The sequence below is a fragment of the Eumetopias jubatus genome, unplaced genomic scaffold (assembly GCF_037043125.1).
Source record: "Eumetopias jubatus isolate StellerSeaLion01/CBP00866 unplaced genomic scaffold, mEumJub1_p1.0 scaffold_7, whole genome shotgun sequence".
Taxonomy (NCBI): Eukaryota; Metazoa; Chordata; class Mammalia; order Carnivora; family Otariidae; genus Eumetopias; species Eumetopias jubatus.
This window is the reverse complement of record NW_028274813.1, coordinates 15,211,072-15,235,486: the sequence shown is the minus strand read 5'-3', so window position 1 is coordinate 15,235,486 and position 24,415 is coordinate 15,211,072. Positions and strand designations below refer to the sequence as shown.

The window sequence follows — 24,415 nt, the reverse complement described above, 5'->3', positions numbered from 1 at the left end:
CACCAGTTCCTTTCTTCCCCAGCCTCGTGCCCGGCCTGCTTCTCCCCCTGACCAACAAGGACCTCGTACCTCATTGTGTTCCAGACAGGCGATCATGATCTCCGACAAAATGACGACGCCAGTCCTTCCCACCCCAGCACTGCAATGGACCAGCAACGGAGGGTTGGGACTTCTTGGTTCACTGGTACTATTTGTATGGCGTCGAACAGACTGGATCTCCTCAAGGTATGCTGTGGAATATCAATGAAACAGAAAATTAACAGAGATTAAGGCCCATCAAAGTGACAATTTCCAGATTATCATCACTGATTAGGAGGACTCTGGAAAAAGAGCCCTGGGTGCCAATTAATACCCCCAACTGCTAACCGATCACAGTGTGATCGTCACTGCCTCTGCTCCCCTACAAAATGAGGTGGAGGAGACAGTCTCTAAGAGTCCTTCTACTCGCCACCAAACCATACTTTAAAAACTTTTTTCTGTTAAGCCTCCTCTAAACACTTAAAGCCTTTATTTTAAAGCAAGTCCAGCGGCACCTAGGTGGCACAGTGGGTTAAGCGTCTGCCTTCGGCTCGGCTCATGATCCCAGGGTCCCGGGATCGAGCCCCGCATCGGGCTCACTGCTCGGCAGGGAGCCTCCTTCTCCCTCTGCCTCTGTCGTGCTCCCCCAGCTCATGCTCTCAATCTCTCTCTCAAATAAATGAATAAAATCTTAAGAAAAAAAATAATAAAGCAAGTCCAAAGCCTCTATGAGACATCATAAAGGAAATATTTTCAGGAGCTGAAATCTTCCTCCGTGTGGATGATTTAAGCAGAGGCTGTGCTGGTACGAAGACACTTACATAAGAAGCCCGTGAGGCCCTCGGGACAGCCGTGCTCGGGCCAGTCTGTGTACTGGAGATGCCAGACAGTCCTCTCCTGCCCCGTGAGCAGGTGCTTCAGCTTCAAGCCTGTGGTGGCATAGCAGCCGGAGTCCGTGCGGAACCGCGTTGTGATCTTAAACCTCCCGTAGGTGACTGTGTTGTGCCGGGAACCCAGTCGAGGCCAGTACCTGAAGCTCTTCTCCCTGCCGCCCTCCTGTGAAGGACGCATGCAGTCAGAACACAACACCAGATCCAGCAGCGGAGACCCTTTCATACAGACTGCATGTCTGAAATGCAGAACCGCAACCCCACCCTGTCCCTCCTCCTTTAAAGGTCAGGAGCCCCCAGGATCAACACGAACTGTTCTCAGGCTGAGGAAATCAATTAAGGGAAATGAGCACTTACCTCTTCTGCGGTCACCATTGCTATAATGGCAATTCCCTGTTCCCACACCATCTGCCAAAAGTCCTGACAGGTATTCTGTAGTGGCCCCTGTGTGGCAATATAATCCCACTCAATTCCACTGACAGAGACCTGAAATTAGAAAAGAGTTTTTAAAAAAATTAATGTGTGGGGTGCCTGGGTGGCTCAGTCGGTTAAGCGGCCGACTCTTGATTTTGGCTCAGGTCATGAACTCAGGGTTGTGAGGTCGAGCCCCACGTTGGGGGCCGCACTCAGTGGGGAGTCTGCTGGGGATTCTCTCTCTCTCCCTCTGCCCCTCCTCCCCCGCTCTCTCTAAATAAATCTTTAAATTTTAATTAATGTGCATGTGTATATATGTATGTATGCAGGCATATATGCGCATTTGTTTATGGCAGTACGAAAAGATGAACTGAATTATTCAGAACAAAGATTTTTCTTATCCCTTTCCTTGTTAATACAATTCCCATTACTATCTATTTTTAAACTTACACACTCTGAATTCACATAATATCTATGTGCCCTGGGACAATTTGCTTAACCTCTTTGACCCTCTGTTCTCATCTGTAAAATAAAAATGTCATGTACCCTCATCGCGCCGTTGGCAGAATTAAATGAGGCAATGTATATGGTGCCTGTACATAATAGGTTCTCAATAAATAGTTTTTATTGCTGTTGTTATGATTCTTCTTCTTATCAAAATAGTATCAACATAAGAGTATGCTAAATTTCAAACACAGTTTCCTCTCACGAAGTATTAAACACATTGGGAGAAGTAGGAACAATTAAACCAAAACCAAGGTTAAATACCAGATTTCTAGGACAGAAAAAATATTCCTGCTTAAAGTGGTCTTGCCTCTGAACTTGAGTCAAGATCACCCCCCTGAACGGATTCTAAGTTTCCACCTGAGGCAGCACCTCCTTGAGAACAGGGTAAGGTAGCAGAGTGGTCGCTGGATCCGTAGTCAGGAGATCTGGGGTAAAGCCCACGCCCGCTGACATTTGGGGACCATAGTGGCTGCTTCCCAAGGGCCCCGTGCTACTCTGCCCACAGCCACATTCAAGGCTGCCGGCCCAGAGTCTCGGCTGCATCCCCTCACTGACGGCGGGCGCACTCAGCGGCCAGCCCCGGGTGCTAGCAGCGAACAAGGGGGAGGGCTCTGTGGACAGGCCCGAGGGGGAGGTGTCAGCGCTTTATTCAGAGGAAAGCACAGGGAGGCCCAGCGCTGGTAAGCGGTAGGTCTAGGAATTCCGAGGCTCAGCCGCCTTGCACTGGTCTTCAGTTGGTCCCTGAAGATTCTGCTATACCCACATAGGACAATGACTTTATTCAGTTCTCATCCATCCTGTCATGAGACTGGATGAGTTATTCCACCAAAACGCTGGGTTTTTAAATAAATCATACCCATATTAAAAAGCACATGCACAGATTCCCCAAGACCACCAAGGGCACCCGCATTTGCAGGCAGACTGCCAGGTCTCTGGAAGCCCCAGGCGTGAACCTGCACTCATCAAATACCACTTGCAAACAAAATAAAATGTGGGAAAGAAGAAAAACTCCTGACCGTGGATACTTCCTCATTCACTCCCAATAAGGAAGCGTCGTCTCCTTCCCAAAATGAACACACTGGGTCTCCAGCCAGCACACACAAAAGGTAAAATGCTGCAGAAGACAAAGCACCTGTCTCCTCACCTCCCAGTTGGGGATCAGCATCACCTTTTCCCATCTCACTGGGTGTAACATTACCCCAGTTAAATGGCATGACACTGTCTCCAAGGAAAAAGTGGCACCACTTCTCCAAAGAACAAAACGATGCTGAGAAGTGATCACAGGGAAAAAGCAAAAAGAAGATGTCACCATCATAAGGAAAAGCTTTGGTGAACACCATTAAAAAACCCAGACGGGGCGCCTGGGTGGCTCAGTCGGTTAAGTGTCCCACTCTTGGCTGTGGCTCAGGTCAGGATCTCAGGGTTGTGGGATGGAGGCCCTGTGTCCGGCTCTGCGCTGAGCCAGGAGTCCGCTCTGGACTCTCTCCCTCTCCCTCTGCCCCTCCCCTGCTCGCTCTCTAAGATAAACAAACCAACCAAACCAGACACCTTTGTCACGTAAGAATCAATGCAGGTATGTGATAACAGAAAACTAGCAATTCTGCCGTTCTGGAGAGAATTTATGTCAGAAAGAGATCTTCAGATTTATAGGAACAAAGACCTAACTAAGGTCAAGCAGAAGAGCGCTCCCTGAGTCCTGGCCACAGTGCTGGGGGCAGAGGGGCTTAGAATGTGGGAGGGGAAGGTGGCTTTGGCTCTGCTGGTAAACACTTCCTACCCAGCCACGGTGTACGGATTTCCCGGTTTATAACATGAGTTCTCACAAAGGCCCCAACTAGGCTGTTTTTAGACTGCACAAGAATACAGTTCTTACCGTTCTCATAACTGAACTCACAACTTCACAGCCGTTACGGCCTCGCCCACTGCTCTTACCTTAATATGTGACGCGTTGATGTAGCCAGTGTTGTTTTCTTTAGTTGGGACCAGCTCCACTCTGGCATCGTCGTAGGGAAGGACATCTTGGAATCGATTTCTTTCTGCGTTTTCAGGGAGTCGTGCTGTTGAGCACTCCCCATCAACTAGCCGTTTTTTAAGAATTTTTTCATATTCTGTGAATACCATTCCCTGTTCTAACCTCTGTTCCAGAATTTTACACTGTAAAATGGAATACGTGGAACAATATGAGTATCATCACACGTCCAAGCTGCATTCCGATGGCACATCTGAAATCTTCTTTTCTGCTTCAAGTTTAGCATTATCTAGTACTGAAAACTCTAGATGACATCAAAACTAAATTTTCAACAAGCCGTAATAGTAAGAGTTAAAATAACAAAATCACCTTGTTGGTGAGAAGCAGAATGGAGAGTTCTGTTTAAGGGTGAAAACTGGCCGACAATAATTTGAATTCATTTTCTCTAAATCTATGGTCAGTTTGTGACCCTAAGGAAGAGAAAGTTCTCCTGGAGAACAGTAAACCCTAGGGTAGGAGAATCAGTTCCAGTCTCTATGAACAAATGCTTCAATTTTCTAATCTATGATATACAAAAACTGAAAAAAGTAGTAAATATTGAAATTATCTCCAGAATCCTGTTGTAAGCAAATTTTTACATAGCATTAATTCATGCCTGTCTGATTTTGATACAATAAAACCTCATAGCAAATATATCTTGGTCACAAAGAAAGTCATGAAAAATTCAGTAACTGTTTACACCAAGATAAATTTTCAATACAATGAAAGTAGTCAATGTCTGCTCTCTTTCCCGGTTGTACTCATATGGAGTAGAATTCCTTGTAGAATTCCTCTAATTTAAAGCCATCAAAAATCAAGACTCTGCAGATGGCTGGAAGAAGGTAAAGAACACCCAGGAACAAACAAAAAAAAATCAACATTTACTCTAAAATTACCTATTAACAGATTTGCCCCAATTTTTGACATCCAGATTATAAAATGCCTTAACACTCACAATAATTAGACGTATTAGCAAATTCACTAAAATCCGAAGGCATTTTTGTAGCGTGTTAGGGACGTCCCACAGAAAGCATACCACTCGCTCTATACGTCTCATACGTACCCTCTCGTCATTGGTGGCTCTGGCGGGCACTTCCTTTCCTTCATCAGGCAGAGGCAGTCGGGATAGGGAGAGTCCATTTAGGGCAGCCAATTTGAGAGGACCAATTTTTTTTGCATCTACCCGGCTCTTTTTCATTCCCTATAAAAATATTTATATGTATGTATGAAATATACACAAATACACCCCCCCCCCCCCGGAAAAGACACTTCAGGGGACTGAGGACTGGAAACAAACAGAAGGAGTGTTCTTCTTCGCCAACACCCACAGGAGAGGTTACATGCCACACACACGTTTGTTTAAACAAACACTGGGAGGAAGACATTCCTTTCAAGGCCAAAGCCCTGATAAGTCTTGCAGATAGAAGATTTTGAAATGCAATTCGTTTCAAGTCTCTGTTGTAATGAGAGGTGAGGCTCCAGGCAGACAGCATTCCTTCACAGAGCTCCCCAATTTCAAAACATGACACGCACACAAAAATCAGCGGCAGTCCACAGAAAGGGTTTTAAATGCAGTCGCATGACTGCCATAGGCTTTTGTGATTTTTTAAAGATATAAATCAGTTCTTTAAGCCATTCTGAAAAAATTACATGTTTTCTGGGGTCGCTCTCTCTCTCTCTCCTGCCCTACGTTCTGTTGCAGACTGGGGTGACCTGGGTTGGCTCACTACACCTCGGAACTGCCACATTTTCAACCAGGGAAAGACAACAGGACTGAAATCTCCATGGTGACACCAGGAAGGCAGGGTACAGGACAGGGTATCAGTCTCCTGAAAATGTGCGTCTCCTAACGTGACTATGGAAGTAACGATCTTCCTCTCTTCGGTGGACAAGCCCGAGAAGGCGGAGTCTCCTCGGAAGCCACAGTCGCTAGGACAGTAGCCCTTGTTTGACAGCAGTGGTTTTCTCAGTTCCGACTCACAAATGAAATCAGCTTTACTCCAGTCCTACCAGCCTGGGAGCAAGAGGCTCAAGTGTCATGATTCTGACCTGCGCAGAAAACGCCCGTATGCTGCAGCTGGTTACCAACTGGCTGGGGAGGGGGTGTCTGACGCACACAGTTGGCCAGTTGCCATGGTGCGAATTCTCCCACCATGGCCAATCTCAAGCTGCCAATGTGACACCAAGTGGCTCACAAGACTTCTGAAAACTCAAGCCCGCCCCCCTGGACAGGGCGGCTCCGGCTCTTCCCTGCGTGAGAACGAGGTCAGGAGGCTGCCACACCACATGCCCGATGGAAGGGGCTGGCCGCAAGGCCGGGGTCTAAAGCCCGCACGGAGGAAGGATGCACACGGTCAGCCATGCTGCCCTCCGAGTACAAACACGCGGTCTTCAGCGATTTATGTGAGAAGCGCCGGCCAGGACTAAGGGTGCACCAGCAGAAAATCTGTACCTTCCTGTGGGGAACACTCCAACTGGCCCACTCTTTTTCAGATAACAATCAAGTTCCTGGAGGTGGAGAAGGGTGGAGAACTCTAAAATGTTTCTGCTTGTCTGCAATTTAGTTCACTGTTTTTAATACTAAACTCCCATAACCTGAATTCACATTTAGTATGTGAACTCAGTTTGTCTGTGGTAACAGTGAAGGTCATGGCAACCCCATGTCACTATGAGGAGTCCCAGGAGTTTAGCAGGGGGTTGAGCTCTTCAGTTCTCGGGAAGTCAGGATGACGCAACCGCACAGTAATGAGCTAACTTCGTCTGAACATTCTCTATGTGCCAGGACCTCACTTATCCTGCCACAACTCTCTGGGGTCAGCTTCCGTTACAACTGAGCAGAGTCAGAGAGGTGGGACAGCTTGCCCAAGGTCACACAGCTCTCGTTATAAATGGTCATCAGTGTCAAAACAGTAAAAAACCTTTCCTTAAAGTCATCTCAGCCCCACCACAGAATTTACAAAGCATTTTTCCTGCCTAACCTTCCGTGGGACTTACCACAGCAGGCAGAGCAGGGTGACCGTCCCCATGCTACAGACGGAGATGTGGTTCTGGTGCTGCCAGGTCCAGCCCACGGGCCAGAGAACTAATACACGGGAGGGTCTAGCCTCAGACCCAGGTTCTTCCATCCTAGGTCCTAGACCTTTCCCCCAAGCCACAGCTGCCATACACATTCTTCAAGCAAGGAGAATCCGTTATGCCAAAGAAGGGGATCAAGAGCATAATCTAATCACAGAATTGTACTAATACTGTGGGTCTTAAAAGTCAGCAAGGGAGAAAACTTGTATTTTTAGAGAACCAAACTAATCAAAAGCCTCAGATTTAGGGGATCTTGCTATATCCCATTCAAAAGATACAGGGACAATAAACTTGAAATGATGGACTGTACTCAAAACAAGTATCATTTGGGGAAAAGACTCGGGTCATGCATAAAAATGATGGCTAGTTGTGGGACACTTGGGTGGCTCAGTTGGTTAAGCGTCTGACTCTTGATTCCGGCTCAGGTCATGATCTCAGGGTGGGGAAATCGAGCCCCACGTCAGGCTCCAAGCGCTTAAGATTCTCTCTCTCCCTCTCTATCTGCCCCTCCCCCTGCTCACACACTTTCTCTCTTTCTCTAAGAAAACAAAAAACAAAAAGAGATAGTTCTTGATGTAATTAGGGAAAGAGTATTAACTATGAAAAGGACCCTGTCCAGCTGGCTCAGGGACTCAGGTAGAATTACCTTTCAGAGACACATTCACACCCTGTTTCTACCCTGAATCATTGATCATGAATCCATACCTTCCACTCGAGCCAACCTAAGACCCTGTTCTTTACTTTTCAGGTAGGTAAGAATACTACCAAGAATGTCAGGTAGGTAAGAAGGTTTACCAAGAAAAATTAAAAAAAAAACTTAAAATTCAAACCCCAAATTCATTAAAAGCAAACACACTTAAATCCACCGCACTGTTGTTAAATGGCTTCAGTCTGCCTCTACCAATCAATTGCATACTCACTGTAAAAGTGTGTGAATTTTCTTCCAGTTTTTGAAGATACTACTATGCTTGTGATGGGTCCTCAAGTCTGAGTATACAGGCTATCAGAGATGGGGGAGGAGTCCTAGCTGCCAGGGCACTGGGAGTAACTGGGAGACAGAATGGATAGGCTGATTAATCACTTTAGCTCGATCAGAGGGCAGGGCTCCGGGCGTGAAGACGTGGGCAATAAGGAGCCAGAAGCCTGAGCAATGCAACAAGATGACTTAGAGCGGCCGCGCTTAAATGACAAAGGCACAAACGCATGGCCAGTGCTTGGGGACTCAAAAAGTTTCGGTGGAAAGACAGAAAACAGCAAGGCTTAGACAAGCAGTAACTACTTAATAAAATATCATATACAGGAGCGCCTGGGTGGCTCAGTCATTAAGCGTCTGCCTTCGGCTCAGGTCATGATCCCAGGGTCCTGGGATCGAGCCCCGCATCGGGCTCCCTGCTCAGCCAGAAGCCTGTTTCTCTCTCTCCCACTCCCCCTGCTTGTGTTCCTGCTCTCGCTATCTCTCTGTCAAATAAATAAAGAAAATCTTTAAAAAAAAATCATATACAATATACCTCAACACAGAACGGTGTAGATAATCAGAGAATAGGTTGCAGAGATAAACGTGGCTTTCAAATTCCAGTTCAGTCACCCACTAGCTGTGTGACCTTGGAAAAGTTACTTAACATCTCAGAGTCTGTTTTCTTTTCTGAAGGAACAATAGGCCTGTTGTAAGCTGGACATGCCTCAGAACATGGTAAATGCTCCAGGAATGGCAGCTAGAGATGATGTTATGCTTTTATATTTTGCCCCAAATAAATAAGAAGTGTGCAACTGATGGTTATTTATTATAATGAGTATCAAAGAGCTGCGTTTTCTACAAGGACCTTCTTTAGGCTCTCAATTCACTTAATCTTTCTTTTAAAGAGACCTGGAGCTCTCGGGTGTTTTGTCTCCAGAATCCCTCTGCGGCCCTCAGAGATCATGGCCAGGCAATTCAAGCCGTATCCACACACTCTGACATCAGCAACACTTCCCTTCGGGGGATGCTCCTCTCAGATACCACGCGGCAAACGGCAAACAGAACAACACAGCCCCGCACCGCTGCATCACCACACGGTGTTTCTAAACCGGCTGCTTAGCAACCGTACCTCAAACCAGAGAACCCTTCCCTCCCTCCCTCCCTTCTTTCATCCCTTCCATCCCCATCCACATCCCATTTCATCCCATTGCATTCCATTCAGTCTCCTGAGTTTACCTTTTCACTTCCTCTAATTTATTATCTCCAGCAAAACCACTAAAAGTCTAATCGGTCCCCCTTATTTCCATAGATAAACTCCAAGTGTTCCAAATACGATGGAAATAAGGGGGGGGTGGGGAGATGAGAAGAGCTCGAAGACACAAAAGCTGAAAGGGCCAGAATGGAAAGTCAAAGTGGAGATGCACGGAGCGGGGCCGGCACTCCGCAGGTGCCGAAGGCCCGATGCGGGCACAGCCGCACACTCGGCTTACCCCTAGTGGCGGAAGGCCTTCCACAACGTTCTTCTTCCCCGAGAGGAGATCGGACACCGGCCGCTGCTTCAGGGAGTCCCTCCTGGCTCGGTAGCGCCCCGACGTGGTGAGGTCGGACTCGGACATGGAGGGCGTGAGCAGCCCCTCTCTGCGGGGCCGGGTGGCCTCCGCGAGCGCGGCCGCAGCGTCGCGGCCGTGCAGGGAGCCCGGGGCGGCGGCGGTGGGGGCGCAGGGGGCGCAGGGGCCGCGGGAGGGGCCGGCCTGCTGCTCCGGGGAGTGGCGGCCCCGGGGAAAGGGCACCGCCAGCGAGGCGATTTCCTCTTCCAGGTCCTCCTCGTCCTCGCTGCTGTGGATCAGCATGGTGGCGTCGGAGAGAGATTTCTTGTGGCCGTAGCCCAGGCCTCCCCGCTCGTCCGCCTGGTCCCGCTCAGCCCTTTCGGGGCAGCCACCGGGCTGGGAGCCCGCCGAGACGGGCCTGGGCGGCGGGTCGGCGGCTGACGCGGACAGGGTGCGCTCCTTGAGCCGCAGGCCCTCAAGGCTGTGCGCCAACCCGGCCACCTCGATGCTGTTCCTCTTGTGCAGGTGCGCGCGCCGGGCGGCCGTGAGCGGCTCGCTGACCTCCTGCAAGGAGTGCGCCACGGGCAGGCTGGCCTCCTGGAACGTCTGCACCGAGTGGTGCACGCGCCTGGTGATGAGGTCGGGGTTGCTGCTGCTTATGTACAGGTGGCGGGACAGGTCCGGGGTGCTGTTGGCCGGCCGCGGGGGCGGGTAGGGCGGGGGCGGGCGATACACCTGCGTCCGCATGATGTTGGGGGCCGGGTAGTCCTGCGCCTGCAGCTGCACGTTGGTCAGCTCAGGCACACTGACGGCACCCACCACGGGCCGCCGCTCGGCGGGGTGCGGGTACGGGGACGGGCTGTGGAAACTGTAGTTCAGGCTGAACGGGTAGTGGGCCGACTGCGGGGAGGTGAAGGGGGCGTGCTCCCGAATTTCCGGCTGGCTGTACACCAGCGCGTCGGGCCTGCTGTAGGCGTACGAGTTGCCGATGTTGAGGTTTCGCAGTGAGTGGCTCTGCCTTCCGGCGTGCACCATGCCTCTGTTGAGCTGCTTCATCACCGTCTCGTAATCTGGGGTCGGGCGGTACGACGGGGGGATCAGGGCGCTGTGCCGGTGGGACGGCACGTAGTCGGGTCTCATGACGTCACTCCCCGTGATGCTCGGGTTAGAGGACATGGGGGACGGCTGCAGGTAGGGCTGCGGGTTGTTCAGGGAGTTAGTGCTGTGTGCACTGTATACACTGCCGTTTCGGATCCGACCACTGAGGTCAATCTGAGCTCGATCCAAACTTGTCAGAGAGTGACAATAGTATCCATTCTGGTTGGTCGCAAAGAGGTTATCTGGGAAACAAACACATTTAAAATTTATTTTAAAATGAGATTTTAAGATGTATAAATCCGACCAATTACTCTAGGCAAATACTGAGATAGGCCCTGAATGCTGAGGACACTTTCAGTGTAGCTTACAAAAATCCATGCAGAAATAACCTGGCTTTACCCAGGCTCCCTGATGACTGTGGGCATATTATTTCCCAGAGTCCTGGCATCCTCATCTATAGAATGGTGACGGCTCACCCACCCTAAGGGTGGTATTCAGGATTTGGCCCCTAGTAAAGATTAACCAAATCTAAATCCAATATTAAGAGTACAAATGATTATAAAATTGTCTTTTCCTGAAAATCAAAAACATGTGTTTTGCTAGAATTGAAACAGACTTTCAGGAACTCTGGTTAGCTGGAGGCAGAGCTACTTTTCAAGGCATTGCACCACTAACTGCTCTCTCCCCCTGGTGGGAATGTGGGACTCGCTGATGCTGAGCTAGTTCAAGTACCAACCATCTATAAAAACCTCCTTAAGTGGAATTCTGGGTTTTCTGTATGGGTTCTTCTAGAATGAAGACAAAAACAATAACTCTGCAGGCTCTACTTCTCCAGGTCCAACAATATCATCAGTTGCAGTAAACCTCACCAGGGACCAGAAGCCATTCACACCTGCCCCCCACCCCCACTCTGGCCCCCATACTCCAGGGGGATGGGGATCCACAGGCAGCAGAATCAGGGGCGCTGTCTCATCTACGTGGCTGCATGTGTGCCTAGTGGGGCTGGAAGGAAGCATGTTTCTTCTGTCTGATCTGTAGTTCACTGGAATCACCATCCCTACTGAGGGTGATTTCTGACACTTCAAAGAGTAGCAGTCGGGTTCTTCAGAGAACAGTTGCCTTTCAAACGTATTCTTTCTGGGATTCAAGAGCCGTGTAATGGTTTAAGTGACTAGTGATTATCAAAGTGAACGTATCACCATCTAGTGTGGGGACATTACTCAGGTGGCGTGCAAGCCAGGACGAAACGGGGCTCAGAAGTATCACTGTATTCTTCCTGCTGACACCAAAGCTTCCCGGTCCCTGTACTGCTCCCACACCTGGAATGCTCTGCAACCTCTGGGTCCCTGGAGCTCCCCTTTCTCCCTGCCACCACAGCTCAGGTACTGACCCAGCCTGTCTGTCTGCACAGGCATAAAACCCATCCCTCCTGGCCTCCCTACTTGCAGGCTCCTCCCTACACCCCACAAACCATCCCTTTGTGAGCCTGTGTGTGTAAAAGACTATGCTGAGAACCGATGGGGGGAAAGATGACTGGAATCCAGGTGAGTAAAGGGGAGAGATGTATACAACAATCACAATTCAAGGACACATTACACTGTGAGACTCAGTGTGACAGGGGTCCACACAGGAGGAGGGAAGGATCACTTCTAGCCTGGGCTGGGTCGATGGGGACAGAGAGGGGAGAATCAAAAACAGCCTCACGGAGGACACAGCATTCAAGCAGCCTGTGGGGGTGGGGAGGGCATGTCCAGCTTCTGGCAGCAGCTGCTACGCACAGGATTACCCATCTTCACCCCTAGGTATCTGTCAGGCATGGTCACATGACTAGCAGAGGTCAAGGGAAAGAGAGCAGAGGGTTGAGAGCCAGTTTCCATGCTCCCTCCCCACCACCCCCCAGACCAACATTCCAGATGGAAGAGGCTCCTCTGGCCAGAACGCCTGAGGCAGGCAGACATGGAGCGGAGCCCTCCTGCCGGTAACCTGAGCAGAAGTCACCTTTACTGCATAAGCCACTGGGCATTCCCACAGCACAATCTAGCCCCCACCCCCCACCCCACCATGGGACAGAAGTATGTGGGCAGGAGAGCACACAATGGCGTCATGTAAGGACTAAGGGCAGCACGGGCCAGGCTGGGAGACCACTTCTGGGGGGGCACCCTCAGTTTGGCTGGAGTGTCGGGTAGCTGGAGACGAGTAAGAGAACAGTGGGAAATAAGACTAGGAAAGGAGCGTTGGGAAACACTGCAGAGAGTGTGCAACACCAGGCAAAGGAATGGTCGTGGGGGAGCTGAGAGCCGGGCACCCATGTATCCGGTGAGCCGGGGAGGGCAGAGGTGGAAGCTGGCCTCTCGTGTGGAGCCACCAGCTAGTCGGGTGAGGCTGGACTGAACCAGGGGGAGGGACAGGGAGACGGAAGGGATACTGTATGGAGTTAGAGGCCAGAACATGTGTGACGGACTGGGTGCTGAGGGGGGGGGAAAGAAAAGCAAAGCAAAATTGCATGCAGTTTGGAATCCACGTAACCAGGAGAGTGATGTCATCGCAAAGAGGAAATAAGGACGGGGGGGCAAGGGACGGGCTTGTGGAGCAGAGCAATGAGCTCAGATGTAACATTCTCATTCTCAGCAAGCTGTAATAGCTGATACCATAAGCCAGGTCCCCCACCGAGGGCTTTTGGTGCAGTGGCTCCCTACCCTGTCACCTGTGGGGCAGATGGAGATGCAGGGCTGCAGCGCAGGGGTGATGACAGATGGGAAATACAGATGTGACAGTCACCCCTGCCGATATCTGGGAACTGAGGACGGGGCTGCCGTGGGAGCCTGCAAAGGGAGGGAAGAAGGCCACCCCGGAGACCTTCCCAGACAGCGAACACCACTGATGGTGCAGGAGGAGGAGAGAGAACCAGCGCCCCAACAAGAGGTTTTTCGAGAGGAGAAAAAGCTCAATTTGCCGGTGAGGAGGTGGAGGGCGCCAGGGACCGAGGGGGCAGCTGGGGAGTAGACGGGTACCCACCCACACGGGCACCGCTCTCAGAAGCAGCAGGTGGAAAAGGGAATGGAAAATGAACTCAAACCACAGTTGGAAGAGAGAGGCAAGGAAAAAGTATTAGGGTACCTGCAGACTAGCAATGCAGACAGAAGAGCCTTTACCCAGCGGCGGGTGGGGCTGGGGGCGCAGAAGCACACGGGGGGGGGGGCACAAGGAGCCTGCATTGAGGGAGAAAACAGCCCCACCCTGAGGTGCACCCTCTGGGAATCCACACCCTGAAGCACGGCTCCCCTGCTGCCCACCTGCCTACCTCACTGTGTGGAAATTCTCCTCTGTGCACGGAAGGCCCGGCACACACAACACAGTCACAAACCACCTCTGGTCCCTTCACATGTGGCTTCTCCCAGTTCCAAGTCCAGCCATACCACTCCCCTCCCCAATGCCCCTTCCTCAGTCTGTGCCATGGTGTTCACTGTCCCCCAAAACCTGGGGCAGCAATCCCCATCAACTGCCCACCTCCCTCTCTCTAGCTGCCGTCTTTCCAGAAAGCCCTTCTCAGTCTCCCCAACAGAATGAGTCTTTCATCACGTAATCGCTTGCTCTCTCTCCTCAAAACAATCATGTTCTCTTTGTGTTTAAGCTATTTGTGTGCTAGTCTTATCCCCCACCATTAGATCCTAAGCTTCCTAAGATGTGGAACTACTTCTCTGCATTAAATCTCCTTGCCCTCTGTAGTAGAGCCTCGTACACAGAGGAGAGAGTAAATGTCTCCTGAATGAATGCTTGAGGTTCAGCTTGGGAGGCACTGTCTTAAATACAGCTCCCTACACTAACCAAGTGAAAAATAAAAATAAATAAAAATGAAATGCTTAAACCCTTACAACGGGCAGCTCTCGGGCGGGGAAAAAACCAAAATGAGCCTGGGATATCTTATGCTGGAAAGCCAGGAAACACTCAAAGGCTAATGGGAGAGTGTCAGCAGGACAAAGGAGTTGGCTGAAAGGGGCTCCCAAAAGCCAAACTTGGGATCATTTGAGCATCAGAATGAGATACTGAATATTGCTACACATTTTCGAGAAACTGAATCTAATGACTGCTGCTTCTATGAATCCAGGATGGCTATAATCATGAAAACGATTTGGCTGTAACGTCAGCCAAAACTATCCTGGCTCGAAGATCTCCAAGTCTTCATAGATTTATTCAAATTATAATAATTTTGTATGGCATTTCAGATATAGCGTACTTTACCTTGGGAGGAAGTGTATGGTTCTGTATAATGTCCATTATAATGCAGCTGGGGTGGGGGAGGCATCACATAGGGCTGGGGCTTAGGCTAAGGAATGGAAAGTTGGAAACAGGGTTAAAACACATTGCTGCCTATGTAATATATGTAAAGTAAGTCTCTGCTGGTTTCTTTCTGTCCATTAAAAAACTTCTAAGGAAGTTAAATATAATATATAGAAAATAAACATGAAGACCCTACAGCTCTTACCATATCTGTCACTTTCAGTGTCTCTCCCAGAATGACAATGCCAAGGCCTATGCACTGATACCAGACATCAAAGATCACAAGAAAACAAGCTGTATCCAAAAAGTCTTTAAGAGCAAGAAGGAATAGACAAAGTTCCCTGAATTCTTATGTAAACATGTGAATATAAAAAGCTTTTCTGTAGTGTATTTAATCTTATCAGGCAAAATTAGCTAGCATTTTAAATATCTACTAACCTCTGACTGCTCTTCACTAATAGTCAAAAATTTTAATTAGGTTGGACCTAATATTTAAATATGTATAATAAAATAAATATTACATAAATAGTAGGATCAGCCTATGGAAAATTGCCATTTCTTTGGTTAAAAACAATGGAATACCAGCACACTTTTGTGGTCCAAATAAAAAATTAATACTATCAAAAGCATCTTTTATTAAGGAAGGTGATATCACTAAAAGAAAAAAAGCAATTATATTTTTCCTTCTTTCTTACCAGGGATACCCTTGAAGATGACCTCCTCCTAATTGGGTTCACTGTGACAGTCTGAGTTTGCCTATAAAAATAAGACATGTCATTGAGACATACATACACATAGTTTTCCTAATTCTGCCAAAATAAATTAATAAGAAGGTAAAATAATAAATCTACTAAAGCAAAAAGAAGACAAACTAATCCAGCCATATATCAGAGAAAAGGAGACTCTGCCCTCACTTGGGGCCTCCACCCTCTATGGCTGCCCAGACTCCTCCACCCACACTCCAGGGTTTGAGCCTCTTCACACAGCAACATCTGCCTTAACTATCGGAGGGTGGGCAGGTCTATCTTTTCCTGGGCTATCCAGGTAAAACCTCTGGAATGAGAATATGCAGAGAGGAAAAGCAGCAGGGCTTGATCACCCACAAACATCCCAGGTAAGCAAGACTCAGTGCAAATGCATCTCTCCTGTGGGCCTGGGTCAGCACTGACCACCTCCATTGACAGTCCTGAGGTCACAGTGACCATCAACTGCCAGCCCAGAAGCCTGAAGCAATGGGAGATGCCTTTAGTTAAAATCCTTTTAACCACACATTACAAACGTAATCAAGAAATAAGTTTGTAACTTTGGTAACTTAAGAATCTGGATTTCCCGTAAGGAACTAAGTTAGAGAAAGCAAACAAGTAGATTTGGTTCAGTGGGCCAATGGTAAACCTATTTACTTTTCTTTGCAAGAAACTTCTCTCAGATTGGTTCCAAATGTATTTTTTAGAAAGCAATAAAGGGTGCGTGGGTGGCTTAGTTGGTCGTGAGTTCAGGTCCCACACTGGGCTCCATGCTGGGTGTGGAGGTGACTTAAACAACAACAACAAACAACAAAGAAAGCAATGAGAATATTAAGAAGTGTGGACTAACATTTTTCAGATAAATTGAGATTTTAAACTATTCCCATCAAGTTCCATCTTTGAATAAATAATTACATCAAAAAGGAACAAGAGACAAAACAGCTCGTGTAATTTTACCACTTTTAAACAGAGGCAGGATTTTTTTGTTCTTATGTGCAGTTTATTGCAGATAAAATCTAGGAACCTAAACACACAGGATTCTTGGCTTTGTTGATGACTTAGGTAATTTTCCCCAAGTGCTTTTTCTCCCCTTTTCCTCCCTTTTCTTTTTAAGAGAGTGACAGAGAGAGCATGTGCACGCATGTGCTTGGGGTGGGGGTGGGGGCAGAGGGAGAAGGAAAGAGAATCGCAAGCAGGCTCCAAGCCCAGCGGGGAGCCCAATGCAGGGCTCAATCTCACCACCCTGAGATCATGACCTGAGCCAAAATCAAGAGTGATCAACCAAAATCAATTAGGTGCTCAACTGACTGAGCCACCCAGGCACCCCCCCCAAATTTTTTTTAAAGTAAGCTCTATACCCAACATGGGGCGTGAACTCATGAGTCGCATGCTCTACCGACTGAGCCAGCCAGGCACCCGTCAAAGCACTTAAAAAAAAAAAAATTTTTACCATCTGTTCCTGGCTCATGAGCTTATGTGACACATAAATACTAATTACAAAAATATTTTGTGACTTTTGGTCATAGTTTCTAAGGACTAATTACTAGAAAATCCAGAATCACAAAGCGAACACTCAACCTATTTAATCAGCAAATGTACCATAGTATCAATCCTCACATCTCCTAAATTAACATGATTCTTAGCATTCTAAACACTAGTACCTTATTTTTTTTTTTAAGATTTTATTTATTTATTTGTCAGAGAGAGAGATCGTGCAGAGCAGGAGGAGGGGCAGAGGGAGAATCAGTCTCCCTGCTGAGCAAGGAGCCCAATGTGGGACTCGATCCTGGGACTCCAGGATCATGACCTGAGCTGAAGGCAGACACTTAACCAACTGAGCCACCCAGGCGTCCCCAACTAGTACCTTATATTCAAAACCTGAAAATTAGCTTATTTTGAGAAGGCCTGAGATAAATTAAAACTAGTGCTTATCATTTCTGATTAAAAATGATCACCAAATACTGGGCTTGAATGAAACTAGGTTGGTATTGCCTCAGTAACAGAGTGTTAGAATAAGGGAACATAAGAGCAATCTGAAAAATGGTCTACCCCAGAATAAAAACTGATTATGTGATAAAGGTGATATTCCAGCTCAGCAGAGAGAAGATAGGTTATTGGTACAATGGACCATTTATAAGAAGTTCAAGTCTCATAGCCTCATATAATGCCACATAAGAAAGTGCATAGCAGATGGATTTAAAAATTAAAAATTTAAATATGAAGTCATAAGTGAACTTACAGAAAATATAAGTGAATACTTCTATTATATATCATAGGCTGAAGATAATAGTTAAACCCAAAAGTAATAATAGAAATTACAAAGAAAAAAAACTGAGTGCGTATCAGGAACTTAACATCAGGTGACTACAATTTGTTCTACTGGGTGACTTTTTTTAATTAAACGCTTTTTGAAATAATTTCCTTTCATCATCAAAATGTGTTGAGGTTATTGCTAAAGAGTAAGTGTCTCTATTCCCAAGAACATTTCATCTCCCAGAACTTATGTTACTCAACAATAACAAAATGGATGATAATTCTATTAAGCCTGTAGCGATCAGTAAAGCTCTATGGGTCCTAATTGAGGCCTCTTTGGTGGTGGGAGGTGGGATGGTGCACCAGGTACTCTAGTTTTGTTAACCACTCCTTAACTGTACGTTAAAATAGTCATTAAAATCAGTGTCCGGAATGTGAAGGCATCATTTTGTAGCCTTGAGGTTTACTTTGCTGCTGCTTATTCTCCATCGTCAGAGCTAGGCTGAAGCAAAACTGGGACCTTTGAAATTTATATTTAGTCCAAAAGGACTGAACTTTTAAATTACTAAAATTCAACAGGCACCTGGGTGGCTCAGTCAGTTGGGCGGCCAACTAATGATTTCAGCTCAGGTCATGATGTCAGAATTGTGAGATCGAGCCCCGCATCGGGCTCTGCCCTGGGCAGGGGGCCTGCTTAAGAGTCTCTCCTCCACCCTCTAAGCTTCTCTGCCTCATGCTCGCACGTGTGCTCTCTCTCTCTAAAAATAAATAATAAGGTACTATATATTCAAAATTCAGAAATGAGAAGGAAAGGGTGCCACAGAGTAATACTCCAACATGTCCAGACTTGCCCAGCCGGGGGCAAAAATGAAACTTAAATGTGTCAAACACAGAATCCAAAGATGCAGAGCTTAGAAGCAGAGGCAGTAACTCCCACATGCACTATCTATTTCAGCAGCATCCAGTGCGGGGGCACCACTGTCCACTGCAGAGGCCACTTCTTACTAAACACAAACAAATTAACACGTCTTTCTCCTGCCAGATGGCTCCGCTAGGCAGCCTCGCCATCGGTTCTAACACCCACCTCCTCCTTCTTCCTGCCACTGTTCTTGTAACTGCAGCTTACGAGGGAGACCAGTTAGCCTAAACCTAGCAGACAAGACCAAATGGTCTAACTGCTAGTGGGTGTTTTCCAGACTTTCTGGGCAGTTACTATGTTGATGGGTGCTGCTAAAAACGAGACAGCTGAAGAACTCTTAGGAACAAAATCACTGGAATGTGTGCCCTGGAGAAAACAAAAGAGTAAAGGCTGCTATGCCCAGTAAAATAAGTATGACTTCTACTGAAACAGTGCTAAGGACGGAAAATGATTATCTCACGGAATCTGAACCCCAACACCAGAAGGGATGCCAGTTACTCTCCTGATTTTACAGAGGAGGAAACTGATAGGTAGGTTAAGGAAACTGCTCTTGGTCACATGACCAGGAAGTAGCAGAACGGGCACTGGAATCAGGCCTGTCCGTCGGATTACCGAGCACAGGCTCCCAACAGTCCATTATTTGTTGACCCCTTCCCCGGCCCCGGATGATCTGTAAGCTCCATGGGGACAAGAGGACATAATGGTATCACTGGTGCCCGGCACACAAAGAAGGCCTCAAATGTTTGTTGAGCAAACAAGTGACACAGTGAGGACGGAAGCAGATGCTAATTACTGAGCATTTACAGTGAAGCTATTTCTAAGAGCTATTTCAATTTTGCTTTGTGGGCTTCTTTTCTCACAGATTTATAGCTAGTGAAGAGGAGATTTTGATGAACAAAAAATTGTACTGGATGGTGGAAATACCTAGAAAACGTTGGTCTCAATGACCTTCTCTGATGGGACAGGGCTACTCTATCTCCTTCCAGGCCTCCTCCAGTCCCTGTATTTTTTTTTTTAAGATTTATTTATTTTAGAAAGAGTATGAGTGAGAGAGTGGTTGGGGGAGGGGCAGAGGGAGACAAGCAGACTCCCCACTGAGCGGGGACCCCACCCCCACCCCCAACACGAGGCTCCATCCCAGGACTCTGAGATCATGACCCGAGCCGAAATTGCGAGCCAGACGCTCAACTGATTGAGCCACTCATGCACCCCTCCTCTGGTCTCTTTAAACCCTGCAGTGGGGCTAGGAGAAGGGGCAGCCCCATCCCCTTCCAGGAAGGGCCTTCTCCCGTTAGTGTTCTGGTCAGAGTCTCTACAACACAAGTGGGCACACACCAACCCTCTCACCTGCCGGGGACTGAAATTCAGCTTTCCCTCTAGATAAAGTCCCTTGGAACCTTGATCACATGGCTCTGCAGATTCGGGGAATACTGTCCTCACCAAGATTCTGTTTCTCTCCCAGTCTTTTTCTCATGTAAACGAGAGGCTGATTACAGCAGGACCAATTCTGGGGTTTGGAAGAAATTATTTGACAAAACAGACTGACCTTATCTCTTGTAATTCCTAAGCTAACCCTAAAGGAATATTAACATTCTTCTTCTCACATTTTTAAGGCTTGAGTGACATAAAAAGATGACTCTGTTATTTAGAGTACCTTGTTTAAAAGTGGAGGGAGGGGGCAAGATTTATGATAGGTCATGTCTTTCTATAAAATCTAAAATATAGTCATCTGGGTCAAGTTTGGATGAGTCACACAAGGCCATCCCAAACACCATTGAATTACATAACAGGACTGAGAGGTGGTGGAGAGGACACTCTAAGAGCAAAGTCCTCCTTCTATACAAGCAGAACCCTCTCCCTGAGCCACCAGGCGCCCCAGGCTGACCCAGTCATCCAGAATCCACTGTCTAATTTCAGGCCTGTTACAGTTCCATTAAATGCCCATCACACTGTAAAATGACTCATCTGGACTGTGATCTACCAATATTCTAGGATCACTGTATTAAATGTGACTGAACAGTCTAGGTTGAGAGCCTTAAAAAAAAAATGACCATAAAATTTAAAGCTATTTTTAGTTTTATCACCCATCAAAAATTAAAGGCTAAGAATTCATTTACTTCACCTGAGAACAAGTGCTAATGGCGAAATAAGTTTCCCACAGAATGCAGCAGGTGTCCTCCATCATAAATAATTACACAGGAATAGCTCATGGATATGGACTTCCTTAATCTACTGGATATACAGATTAAAACAAAATGTAGAAAATAGCCTTTTAAACCTAACTATTGCACTTTTGAAACTCTTGTGTTTTTTTTTTAAGATTTTATTTATTTGAGAGAGAGAGAAAGAGAGCAGAAGTGGGGGTGGGGGGGGGAGGCAGAGGGAGAGGGAGAAAAGCAGGCTCCCCGCTGAACACATGGGGCCAAGTGGGGCTCAATCCCAGGACTCTGAGATCATGACCTGAGTTTAGTCAGCCGCTTAACTGGCAGCCACCCAGGTGCCCCCTGTGTTTTCTTTATGTAGACATATGTAACTGAAGACCATAATAATGTAGTTTTATTTCTATTTAGCAAGAAACAGCAATATTACAAAGTTAGATTTCTACAACAGAATTGATTTATTTTCCATCTGAACTTTAAAATCATTAGTAGGTGGTGATTTGCAAAAAAAAAAACTCCTTTAAAAAAGGCATTGGGGCGCATAGGTGGCTCAGTCGTTAAGCGTCTGCCTTCAGCTCAGGTCATGATCCCAGGGTCCTGGGATCGAGCCCCGCATTGGGCTCCCCGCTTGGCGGGAAGCCTGCTTCTCCCTCTCTCTTTCTCCCTCTGCTTCTGCCCCTGCTCATGCTTTCTCTGTCTCTCAAATAAATAAATAAATAAAATCTTTAAAAAAAAAAAAGGCATTGACCACCAACCAATATGGATCCCTACTGTAAAGAGATGATGTTTTGCAGTCTATTCAAAATGATTGCTTTGATTCTCCATTATTTTCCAGAAGAGGGAGGGTTCCACCCTATGAAGACCCTCAAACTTATGAAAAGGCTGTGCTCCTCCAGAGTGCATATCTACTGCTTGAATCTCAGAACGCTGCTTCTGCACAGAACTAAGGTCACACGTGCTCAGGTAACCAGGCCAGCCCAGGAGAGCCCCAAATGTGACTGGCCTGGACTCCTGGCACCACTGAATCTGGCCACCAGGGGAAGCACGTTCTGACACAAACACGCTCAGACCTGCGAGCTCAGCGCACAGCCAGCAGAGAAGGCTTCCCGTATCCACAAAGAAAGGAGGGCTCCCTCCTCCCCGTCGGGTCAGTTAGCGCCTTCTCAAATCCCATCAGCAGACCAGTGGACACAGAGAAAAGCATGGTCGGGGGTTACTCAGAGAGGAGAAGAGAACTGGGACCTACGGGCTCATCCCGGGCTGGTTCTCCTGTAGGGTCACCCCCGGTCACTTCCTTTTCTTTCAGGAGTCCCAAAGATGGGTCTGCCCTTTGCACGGTTATTCCTAACCAGTTTTATTTCACACTTTGGGGTACCTATAAAAAAACAGAAAGCACTTCCATAGACTTTCCTCTTCCTTCTTGGCCTGAAGGGAAAATGTTCTCTTCAGATTTTTTTTTCCAATTTACAATCAGTGGTAAAAGGAAATCAACAAGGAGCAAACGGGCTCTTTCTTCTCCCCTCTGACGCCCGTCACCATCTCACTCAGGCTTCCACCATTCACTAAGCCTTGGGTGCCAGGCGGCCCGCCGGCCACTGGGGCGCTAGCAGACAAGCCAGAAAAGCCAGGTTCGCATAGGACAGCAGGTCTGAACCACGCCAGTGGCCTAGCCTTGGGGGGTGGGGAGCGCTGGCTGCACGGCAGGACCGCGACACTGCAGGCCTCTATGTCCCCACGCCTTCATCTACAAAAGGGCAGGAGGAATTGTACCGAACCGGGCTACTGTAAAGACGAAAGGAGATAAAAGCTCTCCGCATAATGCTTGGCACAGAGAAAGTATCTACCGAATCAGAATCATTATTATGCAAGTGGTAGGAAACAACCAGTACTTTGAGAATGGTACCAAGGACAAAGCAAACTAAATGTGTGGTGGCCACCAGGACGGCCGCACTTAAACTGGATCAGGACAAACAACGAAGAGCCTGCCAGAGACGGGGACAGAGAGCCTTCCAGCAAAGCCTGGGGCTGTGAGACGCTTCAGCGTTGTGAGGACTATGGGCTCTGGGGCCAGGATCAAGTGTCCGCTACACAGATGAGCCCAGAGGAGGATCACAGGAGTCTTGCACTTGATGCTGTAGCTAAGAAGGGTGCGGAAAGGCACAAGCTCAAATGTGGTTCTGAGCTATAACTTTGGGTAAAGTGCTACATCTTTTGCTCATCCATCCAGAAAACTGGCTGGAGCCAGGTGAGATGGGGCAGGGGAGCCAGATGGGAGGCAGCTGCAGTGGGCGAGATGAGAGAGAACAGCTTATAAGAACGTTGTGGGGATGGAGCGCAAGACTTCCAAGTCTCAGTGCAGATGCCACTCTGCTGGGAAGCCTTTCCTGGCATGGCAGTTCTGGGTTAGGAACCCTTCTCCTAAGGGCTCCTACAGCACCACAGACATCCCCAATCAGACCTCTTAACATGCGTTCCTTCAACAAATTCAGAAGGCCTACTGCGGCCCAGCCCCTTGCTCAGCACCAGGAACACAGGAGTTAACCAGTGTCTGCCCTTTGCATTGCTGTGGTGCCTACCTGCTGAGAAGAGATGGAGGCAGTAAACAAGTAAGGAAACAAATACACAAAGTCAGCGGGGCCAAGTCCTATGAAAAAGAATAAATCAGGGCAAGGGGATAAAGAGACAGGCAGTGGGCAGGGAGGGAGTACCCAAGGCAGCCAGGGTACCTCTGATCAGACAACGGATGCAGTGGGAGAATGAGGCATGGGAAGGAAGAGCATTTCAGGCCGGGAAGTGGCAAGCACAGCGTCCCTAAGGGCAGAACATGTTCACAGACGGGAAAGGATCCTAGTGTGGCTGGGACAGGGTGAGCAGGAGGAGGGTATAAAGAAAACAAGGTGGGAACCAGGCAAGGACCAGATCTCGGATGGTCTTGTACTTTTTTTTTTTTTTGTACTTTTAAGCATGATGAAATGCCAGTGCAGGGTTTCAAGGGCTAGAGGATCTGACCCATATTCAACTAAGACCAGTCTGGCTGACATATGGAAAGCAAGGTATAGGCAGGGCAGGCGCGGACATAGGGAGAGCGTCAGAAGGCTCCCGCCATCCTACAGCTGAGAAACACTGGCGGCTTGGCATGAGGTTGTTAGCAGAGGGGGTGGTAAAAGTGGTCAGATTTCAGATACATTTCGAAGGCAGAGCTTGCTGATGAATTGGATGTACGATGAAAGAAACAAGAATCAAAATGGAATTAAGTAGGCCTGGGGCCTGGGCAACTGTGTGAATATGGAGTGCTGCCATTTATGGAATGGCAAAGAACAGGGAAGAAGCAGATTTGGGGGCAGGCAAAGGAAGAGAGCATCAAGTTTGGGTTTTGACATATCACATCTGAGATGCCTCTTAGGTCCCCAAATGGAGATGTCAATAGGCAGTCGGCTGTGCTCAGGGAGAAGACTGAGCTAGAAATAAAACCGGATGCACTATTTGTAAACCTGAATCAATGTGAATGAGGAAGATGTGGAAGAGGTCTGAGGATTAAACCAGCAAAGCTG

General features: G+C 47.8%; 1 protein-coding gene across 1 annotated transcript in view; it reads right to left on the bottom strand.

Annotated features, from left to right (window-relative positions):
- PTPN21 (protein tyrosine phosphatase non-receptor type 21) overlaps positions 1–24,415 on the bottom strand; it is a 69,778-nt gene that overhangs the window by 4,119 nt on the left and 41,244 nt on the right. Inside the window, exons 11-18 of the mRNA XM_088024487.1 lie at positions 15,486–15,546; positions 14,752–14,836; positions 9,358–10,754; positions 4,901–5,038; positions 3,762–3,983; positions 1,266–1,394; positions 840–1,074; positions 70–230 (exon numbers count right to left, since the gene is read on the bottom strand). Coding sequence (XP_087880613.1) covers positions 70–230; positions 840–1,074; positions 1,266–1,394; positions 3,762–3,983; positions 4,901–5,038; positions 9,358–10,754; positions 14,752–14,836; positions 15,486–15,546 — 2,428 coding nt within the window. The remainder of the gene's footprint in view (positions 1–69; positions 231–839; positions 1,075–1,265; positions 1,395–3,761; positions 3,984–4,900; positions 5,039–9,357; positions 10,755–14,751; positions 14,837–15,485; positions 15,547–24,415) is intronic.